Here is a 21,529-nt window from a genome sequence, read left to right as displayed (position 1 = left end):
GGTACTGAGTCATGATCATGTGATCCGAGTTGATGGGTGGAAATCTAGGTTAACATTATTGATCTCTCACCATGAACGTAGGTTACATCTTGAATGTCTAATAAAGAAAGATCACGATAGAATAGAAAAAAATAAAGAGGTGTTAGCGAAGCTAGAATATAAGGTCATTGAAAACGTCAGTTTGAAATAATGTAAATGTGACTAGAAGGTTTAACAGTTAATTTCCAAACAAAGACAGCTCTTTGACAAGAAAATAGGGTAGTCTGAGTAACTGGTAACGCCGAAGCAATTATAAGTCAAATAATACCAACTGTAATTTTCCTTAAAGGTAATTTTGCCGTATAAGGTCAATGAGAATGACTGAGTGTTGTGTTTCTATTTGTTTCGAAAGCTATAGTGAAAATCTCACCCGTTCTAATTTGTCAATAAATGCAATTCGGCATCGATTGAAACGATTACTGTTACACATCACGGTTCTTGTGGTTACTGTTAAATAAGAAGTAAATATTCAACAAAATCTAACAATGATTTCAGAACTAGTAAGCGTTGAAAAATATGGATTTTTTCTCATATTAGTGTACTATGTGCTTCAGGAGTTAAAGTAAAAGGAAAAAAAAGGCCTTGCAGACCTTAAATAACAAAATAATAGAAGCAAGTTTATCCTTTGTACTGATTATATTAAGTAATCTTCGTGTTTAAGTGTTTTAATTACTAAATATCAAGTTAGGATAAAGTATCCATTCAGTGAATAACGAAGGGGGTATACCAAACTTACCAAACGTAGTTTATGCGCATCTTAACCGTAAAATTGCCTTGATTTTGAAATAAAATAAGAACTTCAGTGCAGAAATCTTTGGATAAGAGTTATATCAACATGCCTTGCATAACAGTATTTTTCACTTCCTAATGATGTCGTTATTTAAAGAACACATGAATGTGATGTATTCAAGCACTAGACAGCTGATAAAAGATGGTAATCAAATTTTCACTTAAAAATTAATATAATTTTGGTTATTGAATTACATTTGAAATAATTTGATCCAAGACGATAATAAGAGACTTTATCATTCCATTACCAAACATCATATCAAATTAGGAACATCACATTTGGCGGGCACTTTACCGACAGACACTTTATCTTTATGATGTCATGAAGACAAAACTGATGCTTTGTCACGTACACTGTTCAGAAACTATAATCTGAGTTATTACTTTCTTCACTGCAAGCGAATGATCAAGAGCTTAACGCAATTTTTAAAGAACGAATTTCTCTGCAAGTAATTTTAAAATATGCCGATGCTTTCTAATCAAAGTTTTAAAAGATCCACCGAGTGCCTGGATTGCCCTCTGCTGTCTGTATTTGTCAGAATCGATTAATTTTTTCATGGTATGTCACGTTCTCTAATCGCTAAAGGATTTTGACTAATCTGTATTAATAAACTACCACTCGAGAAAAGCTTTATGAGTTTAATGACTACAAATCTGAGTTTAAAAGCCTGACGTGTCTTTCCTCAAGCGTTAAACAATGTTGATAGAAGTTTTCGTTAACAGCCAATTTATAACTGATCAACAAAGAAAGATCAGATTCTGTATTATCTCACGTCAGGAATATAATTTTTTTTTTTTTGCGAAACATGTTGAGGTGTTATATAGTCGTCGAATTATGCAAGAAATATCGTATTAGACTAATCCGCAAAGACATGATTATACACAAATATGGCTAGATATTTAATATTATACTAACCAATAAAGAATTAGAAAGGATACGAGAGGCTGTAGTCGTAGAAAAATAACAAGTGAATTAAAAACCTACATCTGTATTTTTCACCGTTTTTAATAAAAAAAATACTTAATAAATAGTATTGCGCTATTAGTATATTTTTTAATATCCTGCAGTATTCAACAGATGTTCTGTTTATTTTACTTTGAAAACAATTCAATTCAACCACATTGAAGGGTATATTTTATTAAAAATTAAACCAGTGGTAAAATTAAAGTAATTAGCGCATGAGCTAAGGTAAAGCACAATATACTGAAATATATGTACACATGTGCATTCTTTTTGTGTCCTATAGTCTGTGATTATGCTAGTATTCCGTGAAGAGAAAACACCAGAAGACGAGATCAAAGCGTGGCAGTTTTGGCATGGACGGCAACATAGTATTAAACAGCGGATACTAGATGCAGGTTTGTCGTTATTGTTTATTTCTTTCTCTGTATATTTTAAATATAGAGTCATAGAAGTGATACACCAAGTTACCACATTTATTACCATTTTTTCCCACTCTATAGTGATCTACTCAAGTGGATTCGACATAACATGTTATTAAAAGTTAAGAAAAGTTTCTCTGTAGATAAACGTGATAAAAAATCTAAAGATAAAATAACAAATACGTATGTTTTGTAATCCACGAATTAATAGATATAACACTTCATTAATTATAAACTACACTGCTTATAAAGAATTGTGCTAACCTTTTTTGCAAATTAATAATCTTTATAGACACAAAAAACAGTTCCGGAATTATAGGACAAATTGAGGAGATTACCCACAATGCCATAGCTTTTTATTGGAATCCTCTTGAAAGTTCTGCAAAGGTAATTAATTAATTAATATTTTGTATTCTCTGAAAAACGAATGCCTTAAATTCTTGTTACGACCACTTATGAAATAAAAGAACTTATTTTTATTGTGATTATAGCTTATTTGATTTATTTAAAATATATAAACGTTTTTGTCTAATTTAAAATGTGTCATTGTTATTCAGTTCTTTGGAAAATAGTTAGAGCTATGATGAATTTAATAAGAGAGGAAACAAACAGTTTTACGGATTTAAATATGATGACGGGAAACTCCCTTTTCAGAAAATAAAAGTGTGGAGACGACCTGAACAAATAATGCAGAAAAAATTATTACAAACGTACAACGTTTCGACAATGTTATGTCATCATCAGATTCCTTATTATAACATAATCTTGTTTGAACGTTGTACACTTATAATAGAGTTCTCTGCATTATCTGTTCAAGTTGTCTCCAAGCCTTTGATGTTATTGATATAATAACTAGACATTTAAGAAGAGCTCAATTTCTTAGACAGCTTTTAATCACTGATATTAGATTTATAAGTACAATAGAGAGATAAAATTTGCTCTCTTATAATATTTTTGTGCTTATTATTTTAAATATTTGCTGAATGTTTTATCACTGTGATATATTTCTTAAAGTAATATGCCTTTAAAAATGCACAAATGTAGCATATCTGAAGTTTCACGTCAAAATAATGTTTGTAAGAAATAACTGTGACAGTTGATGTGAACGTATTCGTTATTCTTAACTTGTAGGTGAACGTAGCAGCGCAGTGTCTCAGTACAGATTTTAGTAGCCAGAAGGGAGTGAAAGTAAGTGGCTTATCATACTTACTCGGCAGTTTTAGAAAAAAATTGTTACAACTTGACTCAGTTTCGTCTTATTGTTTTGAATATTAAATAATGTTATTAATTATTGACTTACATCATCAATTAATCAGACATTGGCTAATAAACCAGAAAACACTCAAAATGGAATGTTTTTATCAGTGAATTAGTTTTTTTATTTACTTATTACAATTGAGATTGTTTCGTTTACACTATAATTTTATCTCTCTTGTGTATGCTACGTTTAATTTTAGTTTTTTGTTAAAGAAAAAGTTCCTCTCCTACACGTTTACATACACAGTAATGTTTGTTTATTATTAAACATTAAACCCACGATGAACCTGAAGCCTTATGACGCTACAGTTTGAGGTCCAACCTTTGTGATAGGCACACCACAGGTAATAGTGCTTAAAACCCAACATTAAATATGTGATAAAGTGTACATGCTCATTGGAAACCCATCTTCTTGACGACAAGAAATCCACTTGAAATATAAATGCATCTCAAAATGGCTTGTAGGGACATTAACACTTTTATTGATAAACAGAGAACAACGTTTCGACCTTCCTGAAGATGATCTAGAAAAGCCGAAACGTTGTTCTTTGTTTATCAATAAAAGTGGTAATACCCATACCAGCCGTTCTGAGATACATTAAACCATATTGTACGGTTTCAAAGCTACAAACTAATTCTCATCATGTCCAAAGTTCAGAGAAAATGTATTCTCACGACGGTTGGTATGGGTATTAAAATTTTAATTAAAATAAAGTACATAACATCGTTTCGACTTTCTAAGATCACCTTCAGGATAACAAATAGAGTTTGCAACTGACCGTTTTATTTTGATTAAGGTTTTAATACCCCCAGCAGCCGTCTTGAGATTACACTAGTTTTCTAAGCCTTGTTAACTATTCATTTCTCCACTCTAGTCTTCGGATCCCCGTCACACAAAACATGCTCGCCCTTTCAGCCGTGGGGGCGTTATAATCTGACGGTCAATCTCACTATTCGTTGGTAAAAGAGTAGCCCAAGATTTGGCAGTGGGTGGTGATGCCTAGCTGCCTTCCCTCTAGTCTTACACTGCTAAATTAGGGACGGCTAGCGCAGATTGACCTCGAGTAGGTTTGCGCGAAATTCAAAGCAAACCAAACCCCTCCACCATAAAAGTTTCAAACACGTTCACCTAACCTTGCTCATTATATATTTAGTTTTAAGTTATGATGGATCGCAGACTGAGAAGGGAAAAGATATATAGGTTCTTGTACAATAGTTCAGGCTCGAAATTTATCTGAAACCTTCTATAATCGAGTGAAGAATTTAAAATCTAAGTGGCCACGTCGTTGTTTAAAATATAATTTATTTTGGTGATCAAAACCAACTTTTTACAAAATGAAGTCTGGAGACGACCTGACTAGGTAGTAAAAGAAACTTTATTATAAGTGTACAATGTTTTGACAAACGTATGTCCTGTTGATGACATCAACTTTGAACACGTGTAATCAAGTTTATTTTACTACACATTCAAGTCGTCTCTAACCTTTGTCTAAACTTATTGGTACTGAGTTGATTTTTAACACATTCGTTGCATGCATTAGGATGAGATAAACAATTATTTCTTATTCCCGATTTATTTATGTACTAATAGTGTTTGGGCAACAATCCAATTGGAAAACCAACTGAAAATATTAAATGGTAAATTATTATCTACATGTTAAAAGTTACAAATGATAAAACTTAAGCTGTATCAAAATGTTTGCCATGTCTAAAGTATTTGCCCATGATGACCCAATGGCAATTCTGAGGGCTAATAAAGCTAAAAATTGGGTTTTGATAAAGGCAATGGACAGAACATAAATAGCTTGTTGAGTAGTTTTGCATTAATAACAAACAATCAAAAGTAGTGTATTCATCAAACCATGTAAATTAAATATTGTGATTGATGTATCCTACATATTCGCTTGCCTTTTGTTCTAGGATTGATGCTATGTCCTTTTGTTCCAGAATTGATGCTATGTCTTTTTGTTCCAGAATTGATGCTATGTTCTTTTGTTCCAGAATTGATGCTATGTTCTTTTGTTTCAGAATTGAAGCTATGTTCTTTTGTTCCAGAATTGATGCTGTGTTCTTTTGTTAAATGAAACTCATTCTTTCTTTTGGTTTAGGGGCTCCCGTTGCATATACAGATTGACACATTCGACGACTGTAGGGAGGGAATTAACCCTATTCATCGGGGGTATTGTCAGATAAAAGTTTTCTGTGATAAGGTAAGTCTTCATTGAACTTTGCTTTAACTTATTGTTATAGCTGATCAGAAAATATTGTAAATAAATGAGCACATTATCCTAGGTGGTAATTTTATCGTTCACTCAAATGTTTCTGCATTAATTTTTAATGGTGTTTGTAGTGCTTGAAAGTTAAATAATGTATATTATTATCAAAATTTCCCAAAATATATATCAAAATTTGGATATATTAAAACATATATTTCAAAAATATTTGAGTAAATTGTAGACAGAAATTGTCAGAACATCTGAATACGTTGTATCCAGAAATTTAAATATAATTCGTATTTTTTGTATGGGTACACTAAATTCACAGGTTTCGAAAAACAAATCGGTATATAGTATCCAGAAATAACAGATTATTCATTTGCATTGTTTATAGAGGTTCCAGCAGTTGTTAGGTTTACATAAATAAGCTCCAGTTTCGCATAGTTGATATATTATTTATTACTTATATGATTATTTACTTTTATGAACACTTAATAAAATTAATTACAGTGTTGAATGTTGTTTTCGTTTCGCTAAAAGTTGACAAATCACAGAAATTGTGTTTAATAGAAGAATAGGAACACCGAAGACTTTGTAACACAAATAATGCGTTTACACTGTTAAAAAGATGAAATTTCTTAATTACTTCAAGTGCTTTAATTTTAGGTCATGCCATATTTAACTGACTGAAAAATAGATAATTACATTATTAAGAATCATAGTTTTAAAATTATTTCAACAATTCAAGTCAATGTTTCTTCCTTGCTTCAAAACTATAGAAGTTCCTAATAAAATATGTTTTATTTTGAGTATTTTATTATCGTAATTATTTTATTCCTCTTTCTCTTTCAAACTTTTAACATCTTTACTTCCTAGCGAGATATGAGAATACTTTGATATTTTACTTTGCTTTATAATGTCTTTAGAAGTAATTTTTCTGAAAAGTTTGCATTTAAGCATTTGTTTAGGTTGTTACAGTTTTGTCAGCTCATAATGTTCCTGTGTTTACACATGCTGCAACTGTCTCCGTATAAGACAACTTTAAAGCTCTCATTGTATTCAGCATGCTGTCCTTGTACTTCACTATTATCCACATAATAAACATCATTAGATGTAAAGACGTGAAAATACTAAATATTATTTAACGAACTTTAGCTGAATAGCTAACCATTTGTATTGAAACTGAACACGTGTAATCATCATAAGCTTCGTTTGCATGAACATTAACTATAGGAAATGGTTGGTGTTGCTTTTGATTGGTGTTGCTTTACAAATGCATCCCCGTATGGACATAACCTCTGTACTAATTTTGTTGAATATCCATCTACACCCTGCAAAATAGTCACGTGGACAGACATCAGACTTTACTATTCTATTTATATAGAATATAATGAACCATACTATTGAGAAGTAAAAACATCAAACTTATTAAGAGTAAATCAGTTGTGTTACAATTCTGGATGTCAGTTAGCTTCAATGGAATATTGTTTTGAATTTTACACGATTTATGATAGCATCAGATTAGATAAATGTTACTTTTGATTATATCGTATAATTTTTATATAATTGTTGCATGAATAAGGTTAAAAGGTAGTTGCAACTTGACATTAAGGAATTTCTAGACATTAGATTTACTTTCATAAAACTTTACTTTTCTTCCTATTTGATTTTCTCTAAAAATTCAACTTTTGAGAATACAATAAAATTCTTTTGTAACTTAGGAATAACAGTTTACTGTTATTACTGGGGTTATACTAAAGATGAAAACATTTGCAAAACACAGACCAGGTTTTGGCAGACAAGAAATACGAATAATTGTAAAAGTTATAGGTCATTAAAATAGTGTTAACTGACTAATAACACTAACAGTGAAACTATTGCACTGTGTCCATTACCGGAACAGTATTTTATTCTTAAGAAATCACGAACATAGTTTTTTTAGGTAAATTTTAATTAATGTTTTAATGATGCCAAACTGAAAAGTGTGAAATATATTCAATGTTTTGTTACTAAGTATATCCAATGCATTATTTTTTTTCTCTGAAATTTATATACTGGATTTTCATTAAACGTGTGTGAAACATAGAAAAGCTGTACGACTTTGAACACTTTCATATCACTGGCTATTGGTCTGCACGAGTTTCTTACATAATTGTGAGAGTGTATTAAGGAAATAACTATTTCGATGTACCACTAGTTATTACTTACAGTTTCCCAAAATGCAGTGAACTACGTTGGATCCTATCACCATTTGAAACACGTTTTTGCAAACTCTTTAGGCAGTTTAATGCATAAAAGAAGAAAAACAAACTAGTGTTTCCGCTTTCGGAACTCTTTCCACTACTTACAGACATCTCATTAATTTCGAGCTAAAAACAACACTCACAGACTTGAAGTATTCGAGAAACTCAGAGCAAACTAAAGTTTCAAGTTTTAACGTACAGAGCTTAAACGTCAAGTTTTAACGTCAGTAGTTAAAAACAAGAGACTGCGGTATATAGTCTTAATAACTTTGCATTGTTAAACGTCCTGTAACTAAGACTATATACCACAGTCTCTTGTTTTTAACTACTGACCAGAGGGAAAAATGCCAGTCAGCCGTAACATACTATCCATCATCCTTGCTAAAGGATTGATTGTCACTTTTATAACGCACCCACAGCTTGAAATGCAAAAACATATTTTGTGGTATTGCAGAGATTCGAGCTCAACTCGGCAGCTCCGAAATCTAGAACTCTACCACAGAGATCACATAAATCATACACAACTTAAACATACCACCAATATTGTTGCTCGCATAAAATTAAACAATTTTTTGCGACCAGTGGACCCTGCCAGTAGTGAACGGTAGAAAAACGAGCTGGTAATTTCATAGTTAATTACATTTTAACGATTAACGAATTTCGTTTTATAAGAAGTTGACTACATCTCTAACCAGCATGCATCAGTCTTTATTCATTTTAGTTTAAGCATAGTAGTAGTGATTAATTCAGCTTTGTATCATTCACGCATAAAGTCTAACTAAGAGTTGCTCTTTGGGGGAAAAATTGGTTGTTTATTTGGAAATAAGTAAACACATTTTTGTTTGTTTTGTATATTGTAGTGTTCAACCCTGATTCAGATGCGTGCGAATAAGCGGCTAAGATTTACCCAATTTTCCGTTCGTGTCTGAAAAAAAAAAAATCACAGTGAATGTGTTTGTGTTACAAAGTAATGGAGAAGTTGGAAGAAGTAAACGTTGCTTCGAGGCTTTATGAATAAAGCCATGGCTATGAGAAACATGAGGTTATACGTCAGAAAATATCGTGTTTCCGCCCCTCTGTCTCGTTAATTGCTGTGTCGGTTGCATAAACATATAATTAGAACAGTTTGTATTACACTAATAGTTGAGCATTTAGATGAAACTGACTTTTATTTTCTTCCGGAATGTAAAATTGGTCCTTCAGAGAACATTAGTATTTATGGGACACCATTAAATTCAACTTATGCTATCTCGTCCTTCCAAAGAGTTTGAAAATAGCCAAATATGTATATACAATTAGCCAATCTGAATAATACGCATCTTAAGAATTGAACGTCTATTACAACATTTCGTTTCAAATCTATTGTAAAGCTCTGTACGTTAAAACTTGAAACTTTAGTTTGCGCTTGTAGTTTCTCGAATACTTCAAGTCTGTGAGTGTTGTTTTTAGCTCGAAATTAATGAGATGTCTGTAAGTAGTGGAAAGAGTTCCGAAAGCGGAAACACTAGTTTGTCTTTCTTCGTTCTTGTAAACTAGCAGATGAGACACCCTGCCATCCATTACCATAATTTACAGAACGAATCTTGTGTAATAATTGTATCATTTCAGTGTTCATACTCGTTTACTTTTATACAATAGAAGTAAAACTTTGCGATAGGGATTATAGTATTTTGGTGGATTGTTTTGTCAAGAGAAGCGTTTGCCATATACGTTTTATTAGGTCATTAACAATTCTTTAATGACAAAGTGACATTGGATCTTATGATTGTAAAGGATCTGACGTGGTCATTTCAGTATTATTACTTTTCACCGCTATTAAATACCTCCCCATCTTTTTTTACATCCTGCTTCACGGATACTGGTTTGATATGCTTGCAGGGATTCACTTTACCTAAATCATTTGAATACCTACACACAAAGGTAGGTGATTAGGGGTCGACCTAAAAATATTAACATAACTGAAGAGGTTGCTGATTTATTCACCAACGCCAAAGTTAATAGCTTTATCAGTAGATGTCACTATATTCATTTTTAGAGGCATGACGTGTTTGCGGAATAGTAAATTTTACACAATAATTCTACTGGGATTATTTTAATCTTCATATGACAACTTCAGAAGTACAGGAAAAACTTAATAAAAATTCCTTAGTAAATTCTTTACTTAAGCGGATTAGGTAAGCAAACTTGCAGCCATATCACAATGGATGATTATACTTATATGTTAGAAAATGATATTATATAAGAGGTGTTTAGAGTTTATGGGCATATTTTCAATGATAAAGATAAACAATATTGAATGAATTTCGTTCTTGCAACCGACGAGAGTACGTGGGATTTTCGATAGTGGACAATTAAAGTGATGGAAAGCAAATTGTGGCGTGACCTCATTCTTTAACTATGAAGTTTGTGCAATGAAATTAAATTTTGTCTTTTGTTCTTTTTTTCTGCACACTATATTCAAGTATAGCCCTTTCATGCTTAATGCTTGGACGATTCAAACTGGCCCATTTCTGTGTCCTTGTTAGTTGATTAATATCCCCCTCCTACGAGTTTGGTAAGATTTATAACCGTTAATTAAAGGCTACACACGATTCTGTAAGTTATTTCTGTGTATCACATCACCTTATTTCTAAAGCAGGTTGGTATATAATGTCACCTTTTCTTATATTTCAGGGGGCGGAGCGTAAAACTCGAGATGAAGAAAGGAGAGCAGCGAAGCGAAGATTGACTGCTACAGGAAGTGAGTGTCATTGCGTCTGTTTCTTTGTAAAAGTGATAATAATGACATCTATATAAGTAAATCAAAAATCGTTGTTGCTTTGCATCAACATCAACAACAACAACAAAAAAGAAAATTCTTCAAAAGTTGGGGTATTTCGGCTTAGAAAATATTTATATAATAATGCAAGTTACCGTTAACGTGATACTAGAAAAGTATGTAAGATAGGAAAGTAAACAAATGATGGTTAAAAGTTGATTTTTTTTACTGTTAAGGTAAGAAAGTAGACAATTCATGGTTCAAAATTTGATTTTTTTTACTGTTAAGGTAAGAAAGTGAACAAGTTACGATTGAAAATTTGATTTTTTTACTGCTAAGGTAAGAAAGTAGACAATTAATGGTTGAAATATTGATCCCTTTAGTGCTTCTCATATAATATTGTAATGCTAGCAATAGTTATTCTATTGTTCATTATACTATTCAGTAAGTGCCAATCACGCTCCACATTTTGGGGCTGTCGGTGTGTTATAAATGAAGTAACGCTCAGTAATGGTGAGAAGATAGTAGCCCAATATATGGCTAGCGGTGGGTGCTGTTAATTAGCTGCCTTTCTTGCAGAAAATAGCTTCGAAATTAAAAACATTTAGCACTAATACACCGCTAGTAGCTTTGCGTGAATATCCGGAAACAACCAAACAATAATTGCAGTAGCTGTAATATGTGAATAAACAACATATGTATTGATTCGTAGATGAAACTGTTGGTTAAAGTATGTTTTGACAGTAATGTTTATATACAGCCACTGTTAAAGAAATGTAGAATGCACAACGTTTTGTTTTTGAACTGATAACTAAAAGCACTTATTGTGATTGAGTTATTTAAATCGGGCACTTTGGACTGCAGAAAGTAGTAACCTAGTTGACTGACTTGTGAATATTATGTGTATTAGGTACCAGGAAGAAGATGGAAGAAATGTACCACTCGCCAAGCGACAGATCAGAATTTTACTCCATGAGTGACCTGTCCAAACCTCCAGCCTTCTTCAACCCAACTATAGACGTGGATAAACTCGCCCAAAATAAGGTATAAATGAAACATTTGTTAAAGTGACAAAATGCTGTTCATAAGTTTGTCACATTGAATTTGTTACGCATTGGAAGTTTTGAGTCGTATCTGTTACAAGTAATTCAGACTATTAATAGGTAAACAAGTAACGATCTGTAAGTATAATGAAGAGTTATATTGTTTCACCATCAACAAAAATTCTTCCTTTTGCTTATAACCTTTATTTACCTACCAACTAGTATAATGTTCTTTGATACTTAAGATTCAGACTAGGAAAGTATTTTTCAGACATTTAAAAGTATACAGAACATGAGCGTAGTATGAAGTTATAGTAGGGGGGGGCTAAATTCTGAATAATTTCAGATATGTGCACTAAAAACTATATATATATGCTTTAAATATTTCGTAAGTCCAATAAACCTCTAATTCTTACAAATTATATGTGCAGGGTTTTCTTGAAGTTAGAGTTATAATAAGCATTAACTTTTGTTTAAATTTGTATTCTGAAGAGTTTCAAAACTTAAGGTTAAATCTTTCTAGCCCCATATCTATCTATTCCAATGCAGATATTATGTTTCTTTCACATGGGCCCGGCATGGCCAGGTGGGTTAAGGCGTGCGACTCGTAATCTGAGGGTTGCTGGTTCGAATCACTGTCACACCAAACATGCTTGCCCTTTCAGTCGTGGGGGCGTTGTAATGTGACGGTCAATCCCACTATTCGTTGGTAAAAGAGTAGCCCAAGAGTTGGCGGTGGGTGATGATGACTAGCTGCCTTCTCTCTTGTCTTACACTGCTAAAGTAGGGACGGCTAGTACAGATAGCCCTCGAGTACCTTTGTGCGAAATTCAAAAAACAAAACAAACAAATGTTTCTTTCACTATGCAATCTATTAAGACCATAGATAGTATATTAGGATAGTTTATTTTGACTTCGCTACCCCCCATCTGATGGGTAAGTGCCAAATTTACGATCAGACGGCGATAAAATTAATAATTCAATTTGGTGAAGAGATATATGTTTCATAACTTAAATCCCTTCACCATATTTGTTTCATAACTTATATCCCTTCACCATATTTGTTTCATAACTTATATCCCTTTACCATGTGCCCACCGCTAGTGTAGTCGTAAGTCTACGGATTTGCAACGCTAAAATTAGGGTTCGATTCCCCTCGGTAGGCTTAGCAGATAACCTAATGTGGCTTTACTACATGAAAACATACACACACCTTCACCATGTATGTTTTATAATTTATATCCCTTCACATTAGCTGTAAACGGTGATTTTTTTTGTTAGTAAGTTTTGCATTGAAAAATATTTTTAATGTGGAAGTTAAAATAACTGGGACGTTATTTAGGTTAAGCGTTAAAAAAATAAATCATTTACCAACAGTAAAAGAAAAAAAAAAGCCAGGCGTGGCTAGTTGTTTGTATTTTGGGATGCGATTACGAATTTCCAAGACCCGAGGCACAATTACTTTGAATACGTTCCATACTTTCAATTTTGAGCACTTATATAAAAATGACAGTCAACAATATTATTTATAAATCCCCTGTGGCGGCGAGTGCTAATAATTGCTACTACTCTTTTTGTCAGCAGGTTGGCATGATCGGGTGGTTAGGGCGCAGACTCGTAATCCGAGGGTCACGGCTTCGAATCCCGGTCGCACCAAACATGCACCCCTTTCAACCGTGGGGACATTATAATATGACGGGTCAATCTCACTATTCGTTGTTAAAAGAGTAGCACAAGAGTTGGTTGTGAGTGGTGATGACTAGCTGCCTTCTCTTAAGTCTTACACTGCTAAATTACGGATGGCTAGTGCAGATAGCCCTCGTGTAGCTTTACGCGAAATTTCAAATGAATCAAACCTTTTGCCAGCAGCTCAAAATTAATGACAGCTATGCCTGAATCCTACGTGCGCGTGAGAGTGTCGATCAGGTTGAAAATATCACTATCACCGATGGCCACAAAAGAAACAGTTAAATGATTGCCACTATAACACTTGATTATAAAACATTCATCGTATTTATCTCTTTTTTAACCCTTGGATCTTATTTTTACTAACATTTCTTCGCTAAAATGAAAAAAACAATCTATAACTGGAATTTTTGCCGATTTATGTTTATTAATTATGCCGATAATTTTGATTTGAATGTGATGTTGTAACGTTAGAAGTGGAAATATATTTTAAACATGTATATTTCTTGGTAAGCATAGCCTTCTGATCTTTAAGTGACTGTTTCTCAGATCTCGGGGCTAGAATTATCTCTGTATACTACTTCACCATCCAGCCACCAGGCAACTATTGAGGACCAACTGAATGAAAGGTAAGCTGATACGTACACTATACAGCGTAACCTGACATAATATCGTGGTTGCTGCTTCTCAGATTTATTTACAAATACAAATAATTATTTCTATATACTACGGAAAACTTATTAGTTTGTTTTCAGTACTGTGCTGTTTATTTTAAGATGTTAAAATAGTAAATTTTACAGCCATCTGGCAGACAGTCATTTCTTCATATGTTGTTTTGATGTATGTTTAACACAAAGAACAGTCTGTTCCATCATTGCTCCATTAATATGCAGAAAAGGAGTGGTGAAATTCATTCGACACATGTGAGGCTTAAAAGGATTGGATATTCAAAGCGTATTTTCATACTCATGTGGAAAGCTTTTAGTTATCAAGTAAAAGAAACAAAGTAGGGAAGAAAACTAATATGTTGACTATAAACAAAGTAGGGAAGAAACCTAATATGTTGACTATAAACAAAGTAGGGAAGAAACCTAATATGTTGACTATAAACAAAGTAGGGAAGAAAACTAATATGTTGACTATAAACAAAGTAGGGAAGAAAACTAATATGGTGACTATAAACAAAGTAGGGAAGAAAACTAATATGTTGACTATAAACAAAGTAGGGAAGAAAACTAATATGAAGGGAACTAATACGGCGTCACTACTAAACGTATAGAGAAAAGAGTTGATACGTCTCGTTGCAAATAATGTAGTCAAGAGAAATGACTATGTTAGTATGAATATCGTAGAGAAGGGAACTGATGTTGTGCTATCACAGTTACTTCCCATATTATATATGCATTAAAGCATTATGTTCGCGAAAAGAATTGATTTGAAGAAATATAGATAAAAACTGAGATTACCGAAGTTATAGGCGTGTTAATTTGAACAGGATTGCGTTAATATTTTTATTAATTAGCTTTAAGATAATAAACAAAATTTGTTTTACAATCTAAAAAAACAGCATTAATCTTGTGTTTAAAGTCCAACTATGTAAGTGGATCTCAAATCCTGCAATATTTACTATATTTCAAACACAAAATATAATTATGAGCAGACTAACATGGATTCCACAGAAACAGTTAAATGACATAAAAAAAGAGAATCCGCACTTATTGATGTAACAATCATTTCATGAAGTTATAAATACGTTTTAGATGTCCTAAGTTAATTGGGATATGTGTGACATTAAATAACATTCATACTAATATCTTTGGCATATCTCGAATTAAACACAGTCATCAGAATTTTAAGAAATCGAGTCTGATTCTTACAGTGAATCTCGTGACAAAAGTGATGATAGCAGTGCCAACAGTGATTTGGTCTCTCGCCACCTGGTGATACCTAAAAGAATGAAGCTTTTCCCAACAGACAGAGGTAACTAAAGTTATTATGTCATACAGCCTTTCATTCGTAAGTCTTGTTTATTTAGTTTAATACCGTACGGTAAACGATAGCAATAGGAAAAAAAAAACAAACATATACATAAAAAGATTTTACAAAATACACTTAAAAACTCATTTTTACAAACATGCTTTTGTAATCAAAGGTATCAGCATCACAAGATGTATTTTCAAGATGGCGGGTATGGGTATTAAGGCTTTAATTAAAATAAAGTATAGAACAACATTTCGACCTTCTTAGGTCATCTTCAATTTAACAAAGAAAGTTTGCAATTGACCGTTGGTGAGCACGTGTATTAGGAACGGGTACGCGATTTTAACACCCATACCAGCTGTCTTTAGAACACATAGTTACTTAAAGTGGGTTTTTCGTCATCATGAATTACTTCAGCATTACAATGTTCTTTAAAGTGAAACTAACAAAACCAGTTAAATTTTATGTGGTCATTGTTTTATTTAGTAAAACACCTCATCTTTGTCTTAGTTTGCCCATGTGCTTCTCCTTAAGGGAGAATTGTTCTATTACAGTTTCTTTACAGGTCCTTTGTCGTTTGTAACGATATTTACTTAGAAACTTTAAAAAAATAATAATCGATTTTTTGCTCTCTTTCGAGGTGTGCTTCTTACAAATGCATCATACCGTTTTGCATACATTTTGTACACAACATGTATCCCATCATGTTTTCAAGATGCTGTTTTGATTATATATAATACTGGTTTAATTCAACCTGTTATCAAAATAGGTCACTAACGTGTGAAGCGTTGTTAGAAAAAAACAACACAACTTACAATATTTGTTTCTACATTTACAGATTGTGAGATTTATTTTTACTGAGCGTTATCTCTACAAATATAATTTGATGCCTAGAATCTCCAATTATTACATATTATTTAATTGAATTATCTTCCTTTATTGTTCAGTGAACAACAGCATCATTTATTTCCAGTCACGATTATTATTGTTATATTCATCACAAGTCACGTTCAGTTTTAACTTTCTTCAACGTTCAATACCTTCTGCCGTTTACTTTAAATGGAGTGTTAGTTTTTTCTATTACAAAGAGTCGTGGAATTAATCAAGTCTGCATGCAACAAGTACAATGCGGTTAACAATGTCAGAAACAAATCGAAAGAGCAACTTGTAAGAGAAACAGACGGCTTACCTTTAATACACAATGAATAATGTTGTTTAAAGGACAGGATATTCGAATTTAACATGCTGTTAAATTACAGTTGTGCTGTAAGTTACTTATTTTCCCCTTTATTTTCGATTTTCAAGTTAATTTTCTAGTACAATTATCGTTTCTTGTTGAGTTAGCTGTCAGTGTCTTTTTTTTTTTTATTCTTTTATTTGTGTATTGTTCAAATACCCAAAGTGTCCCCGTCGCTTATTGTGTTTATTTGACTTTTCCATATCCAGTTCTTATTTATGCCAGACGGGAGGATGAAGAGATATTCCACACCTTTCATTTAGTTCCCCCCTCTCTTGCTGGCTTGGCATCTGCGGTAAGTGGACAAAATATGACGTGTAGACGGTTGGTCACTTAAAAGTTCTAGGTCTGTACAATCCCTATCAATTAGGGTCAGTCATAAAGTTATAACCCTTTAACACTATGAAACACCATGTAATCAAATTCAATCTATCATCTCCTAAATTTATTATTTCAAAGGAATGATTTTGAGTCCTTGATGACTAAATGCAAACAGGTGAAGTAAAATCTTTTAGCATACTTCGTTTCATTGAAACTAATTCATTCTAATACGTAATTGGAAAGCGTTTAATGAAGATTAACATGAACTATACTAACATTTCACCAGTAACATGTCCAACAACTCCATGTTTTCATATTAACTCCACTTTTTTGTTAGTTTAGAGAAGAATAAGTTAGTTTGTTGTGACTTCAAAAATAAATGTTTTTTTTCACCTTTTATTTGTTTTCTGTTGGTTATGTCAAATGAGGTTAGGACTATAATGCTCAAATGACAGAGATGCTTGCTACACCTGTTTCACTGCTGAGAACTAAAGCTACTAGTAAATCCACCTTCTTGCTACATTTCTTTTCTGCCTGCTGATTCCTTCCCATTACTGTTATTTTTGTGTTATCTCTTCATCCAGAGGCGTTGTTTTAAATGTTCAAGAGACTGGAACAAAAAATAAAAGGTATCCATGAAGTAAACATACCATTAGTCCTTCTTTATTAGTATAATCTGAGTTCTGGTACGTGAACTCAGTACAGATTTGTGTATTAACTATTTGTATGCCTAACTCAAGAGAAGTGGATCAAAACCTGACTCTTCGTAACAAAATCTTGAAGCCGCATCATGTTTGTCATGTTATTGCATACCTTTGTCGTTGGTAGCCTGGAATTTCACTTCAGTTAAATTTAATGCTAAATATAACGACATATTTTTGTTCAGTAAATAAATCACATTATTTGCAAACGTAAAGACTCGAGGTCTTGTATATTTACCTCATTTTGATAAAGTTTACAAGTTGAAATTGAAAAAAATATACACCTTGGTTTTAGTAAAAAAACAACAACAAAGTTATGAGTCATTTGAATATTTCTTGCACATTTCTAAGACTCATTCACACATACAAACTTTCACATTGTGGTTCCTCAAAAAAGGATTCATTTTCTCAACCGAACATACTGTTTCATACTACGTAATCAAATCAACCAATTTTTTGTATTTCTGAATTTGCCCGTAACATTTTTCTTATATATATACGTGTTTTAATATTCGTATATCATTCGCTGTATAATGTTCAGATTTTCACACCGGTTTGATTTTTTTAGTATCTATATTTTAATGCTGGTTCTATGATTTAGTCTAATCAATTAATAAAATCTCTTTTTAAGAGTTTAACTTACTTAGTTTAAATCGTCTTGTAGTAATTAAGGTATGTGCACTTTAATATAATGCATACAAACTAACCAATTTTCCATCATATTTCTTATGTTTTGCAAATATTTACTCTGCTTGAAATAGAAATATTCTTTCATTTTCATATATTAAAGAATTCTATTGTAATCAGTGTCACGACAATTTTTAGATTCCAGCAACGTAACTAGATAGTCTCTCATATAGTACAACAATAACAAAACTGTTTTCATGAAAACTGCGTTTTTAAGAGCTGGTGGTATTTTTGGTTTTAGGTGGAATCCAAGTACCAGATTTCGAAACAGAACATCAGAAATATTTACAAGCGTTGTAAAAAGGGGTGAGCTATTTTTTCATAATTCTTACTTTTCTCTTCTTAAAACTTGTAATTAAAAAAATGAAAGCATTTAGTGTTTCTTTTCATAACAGAGCAAGTATCGAAATAACTACACACACAAGTAAATAGTGAACTTTCATCATAAACCAACAGTTGATACTTTTATACTCAAATCTTCTAGTTTACTATTCGTGATTGAATCTCCGTCACACCAAACGTGCCCGCCCTTTCAGCCGGGGGGGGGGGCGCTATAATGTGCAATCATTTCTACTATTCGTTGGTAAAAGAGTAGCCCAAGAGTTGGCAGTGGGTGGTGATGACTAGTTGCCTTTTCTCTAGTCTTACACTGCTAAATTAGGGATGCACAGATAGCCTTCAAGTAGCTTTGCGCGAAATTCATAACAAACCAACTGTTCGTGGATCTACTAAATATAAGAAATTGATAAGACCAAAACATCGCATATCAATAATAGTAATAAACAAAATTAGTGTGGATATGTTGATGAATAGATTCATATTTTTCATTCACTATTTTTTGTATATATACTTTCTCGTAGAACTTCCTTTATAATTTCGTACACAAGTTAATTTACTACATGTCATTCTCACAGTATTACTGTGCACATGGACGACGAAATCATCCAACACTACTCCAACGAAGATACTTTTCTCATTGAGTTCAAACAAGTGGGCAACGATTTATTTGACGTAACGATGGTGGAACTCTGAAGCCAGAAAGTGTTGTCACAGTTTGTGGAATGGGAAGCCTCACTGTTGGATTACAGAACTGCAATATCAGAGACAATAATAGATAAATACTTTAAATCTTATTGTGGATAAATTTGAAAATGTTAGCTCGTCCCAGGTGCTTCCTTTTCACAGTATGCTGGAAAATTTCCACTTTCTCTGCAGCTACTCTTGGATGAAGAGTGTGTATGCTATGTGAAAATGTGTGTATTCTTTTAGAGGCCTATGGAAGCTAAGATGGAGAATTAAACTCTGATGAAATTGGCATAAAATTAATGATAAAAAAAAAAGAAAATGGGGTTTATGATCTTGCATATTTTAACACGATTAATGAATAAAGTTGTTCTTTAATATTTCAGTACAACATACAAACAATATTTTCCTCGTTTTACGCACTCAGAAAACTAATTTGGAAATAATATTGGAAAAAGAAAGCAGTTTTAAATTATTTTAAATTAAACAAATGGTCCATTTATAGGCTTCATCTAGAAGTTTGTGTCTCTCCAACTCAGCTTCTGGCTACGACTGGATCGTGTCATGTATTATTTTGTACATATTTTATATGGCTTGTGCATCGAATATATATATTATGATTATATTATTTCAGCATACTGCAATGAATTTTCCTAGATTCGAATGCCTTTTTCGTGATATTATTGACCTAACTGCTTTTATTATTGTCTGTATTGTTCATTCCACATGATTTTGTTTTATGTCTGGCACAGTCTAAGTGACAGTAGAATAACAATATTATAGTGTCACGTTAAGCCTAACGTCAGAAAGGTGTAGGGAAAACAGTAGGATGATATTTGTGTAAATGTACTGTCGCCTGACAAAGGGGTTTATGTTTGCAATTCTTGATCTCGCATTGCCATGGTTTAATTTGTTTTCTAATAGTATATGTAGTTTTTTTTCTATTATATATATATATATAAATATATACATATATATATATAAGTTATGTTGTTCTTGAGTCATGAACTTAAATTGCGTGTTAGTGATTTTAATTGAGGAAAGAATCTTTGTTTTTAAAATGCATATGAATCTTTTTTTTCAGATAATTCTTATAAAAGAACATTTTTTTGTGTCCCATAATTGTTATTAAAATTAATGACGCTATGTTATATTTGATGATCCATTTTATGCAGGAAGACAGGTCACAAATGTTAAATTACATTTATGTCATAAATCAAAACAATAAGTTTTGTGTTTTAAAAACTGAATGAAAGGTAAAAAATATTAAGATTTTTAAAATGATTTTAATAGAATTAGATTTATTTTAATTAAATAATGAATTCTGGAAAATTGAATTGTTCCTATTCTGACATAAATGTTGTTAAGTGAAGTAGAAAAATTTCAGTCAAGGAAATAAATATCACATTGAAGATCTTCCTGGAAACTAAAAATATTATCATATTTCGAAAGCAAAAAGAAAATCATTCACGATGTGTGTAGACTGAATGACAAGTTTTTTGTTTTTTGTAAATGCAGTCCTGACAACGTGAAGCTTATATTTTGTAGTCTAACTGCAGTGATGTGTTGTATTAAATATATTAATTTTTTTTATAATGAATGCTTAGAAACCAGATTTAGAATATCTATCACTCTTTGTTATGTGTTTATGGACACATTACAATTAATAAAAATGCAAGTTTGGTTTAAATAAATTTTCAAGTTGGCACACATAGCATCTAAATTATATTTATATATTTTTTTTAGGTTTGTGAAACTGCAAATGAAACACGTTTTTAAATGAATGAATGGATAAGACGATATCCATCTCAAAAACATTTTAATACAGAGCATTTAAAAGCAGAAACTTGTTACTGAATCTCATGGCAGTGTTTTAATAATTTTCACACTTTTTAAATATTGTTATGTCTGAGAAAATATTTGGTTATTTTGGAAAAATAGTGGTACAGTTTCATACAGAGCTGAAATGCAGATATGAGCAATTATATTTTGTACAGCAGTTTATCTTAACATTATTTTAGAAAGATATAAATACATGAACATGACAGGTATAAGTTTTTCTTAAAGAAATATATATATTTTTTAATTTCAATGCAAGACATACTATTCTGATTTTCTAAAAATTATGCAAGAAATGTGCATTACTGACTTAAAGACAAATATAGT

At 32.1% G+C, this 21,529-nt stretch overlaps 1 protein-coding gene across 5 annotated transcripts in view; it reads left to right on the top strand.

The window, feature by feature from the left end:
* Positions 1-19,685, top strand: part of LOC143255763 (protein grainyhead-like) — a 122,680-nt gene extending 102,995 nt beyond the window's left edge. For 3 of the 5 annotated variants that reach the window (XM_076511940.1, XM_076511944.1, XM_076511943.1), the window contains 11 exons: positions 2,076-2,187; positions 2,504-2,598; positions 3,343-3,399; positions 5,577-5,678; positions 10,601-10,667; positions 11,596-11,729; positions 13,964-14,043; positions 15,294-15,394; positions 16,841-16,926; positions 18,582-18,646; positions 19,255-19,685. In XM_076511940.1, coding sequence (XP_076368055.1) covers positions 2,076-2,187; positions 2,504-2,598; positions 3,343-3,399; positions 5,577-5,678; positions 10,601-10,667; positions 11,596-11,729; positions 13,964-14,043; positions 15,294-15,394; positions 16,841-16,926; positions 18,582-18,646; positions 19,255-19,372 — 1,017 coding nt within the window. In that variant the 3' untranslated portion in view covers positions 19,373-19,685. The remainder of the gene's footprint in view (positions 1-2,075; positions 2,188-2,503; positions 2,599-3,342; positions 3,400-5,576; positions 5,679-10,600; positions 10,668-11,595; positions 11,730-13,963; positions 14,044-15,293; positions 15,395-16,840; positions 16,927-18,581; positions 18,647-19,254) is intronic. The other 2 variants (XM_076511941.1, XM_076511945.1) reach the window with 1 other exon arrangement.
* Positions 19,686-21,529: the final 1,844 nt, after the last annotated feature.

Source organism: Tachypleus tridentatus, chromosome 7, assembly GCF_004210375.1.
Source record: "Tachypleus tridentatus isolate NWPU-2018 chromosome 7, ASM421037v1, whole genome shotgun sequence".
In the NCBI taxonomy this organism is placed as follows: domain Eukaryota; kingdom Metazoa; phylum Arthropoda; class Merostomata; order Xiphosura; family Limulidae; genus Tachypleus; species Tachypleus tridentatus.
Note: the sequence above shows the minus strand (reverse complement) of the source record. Positions and strands in the feature narration are given on the sequence as shown.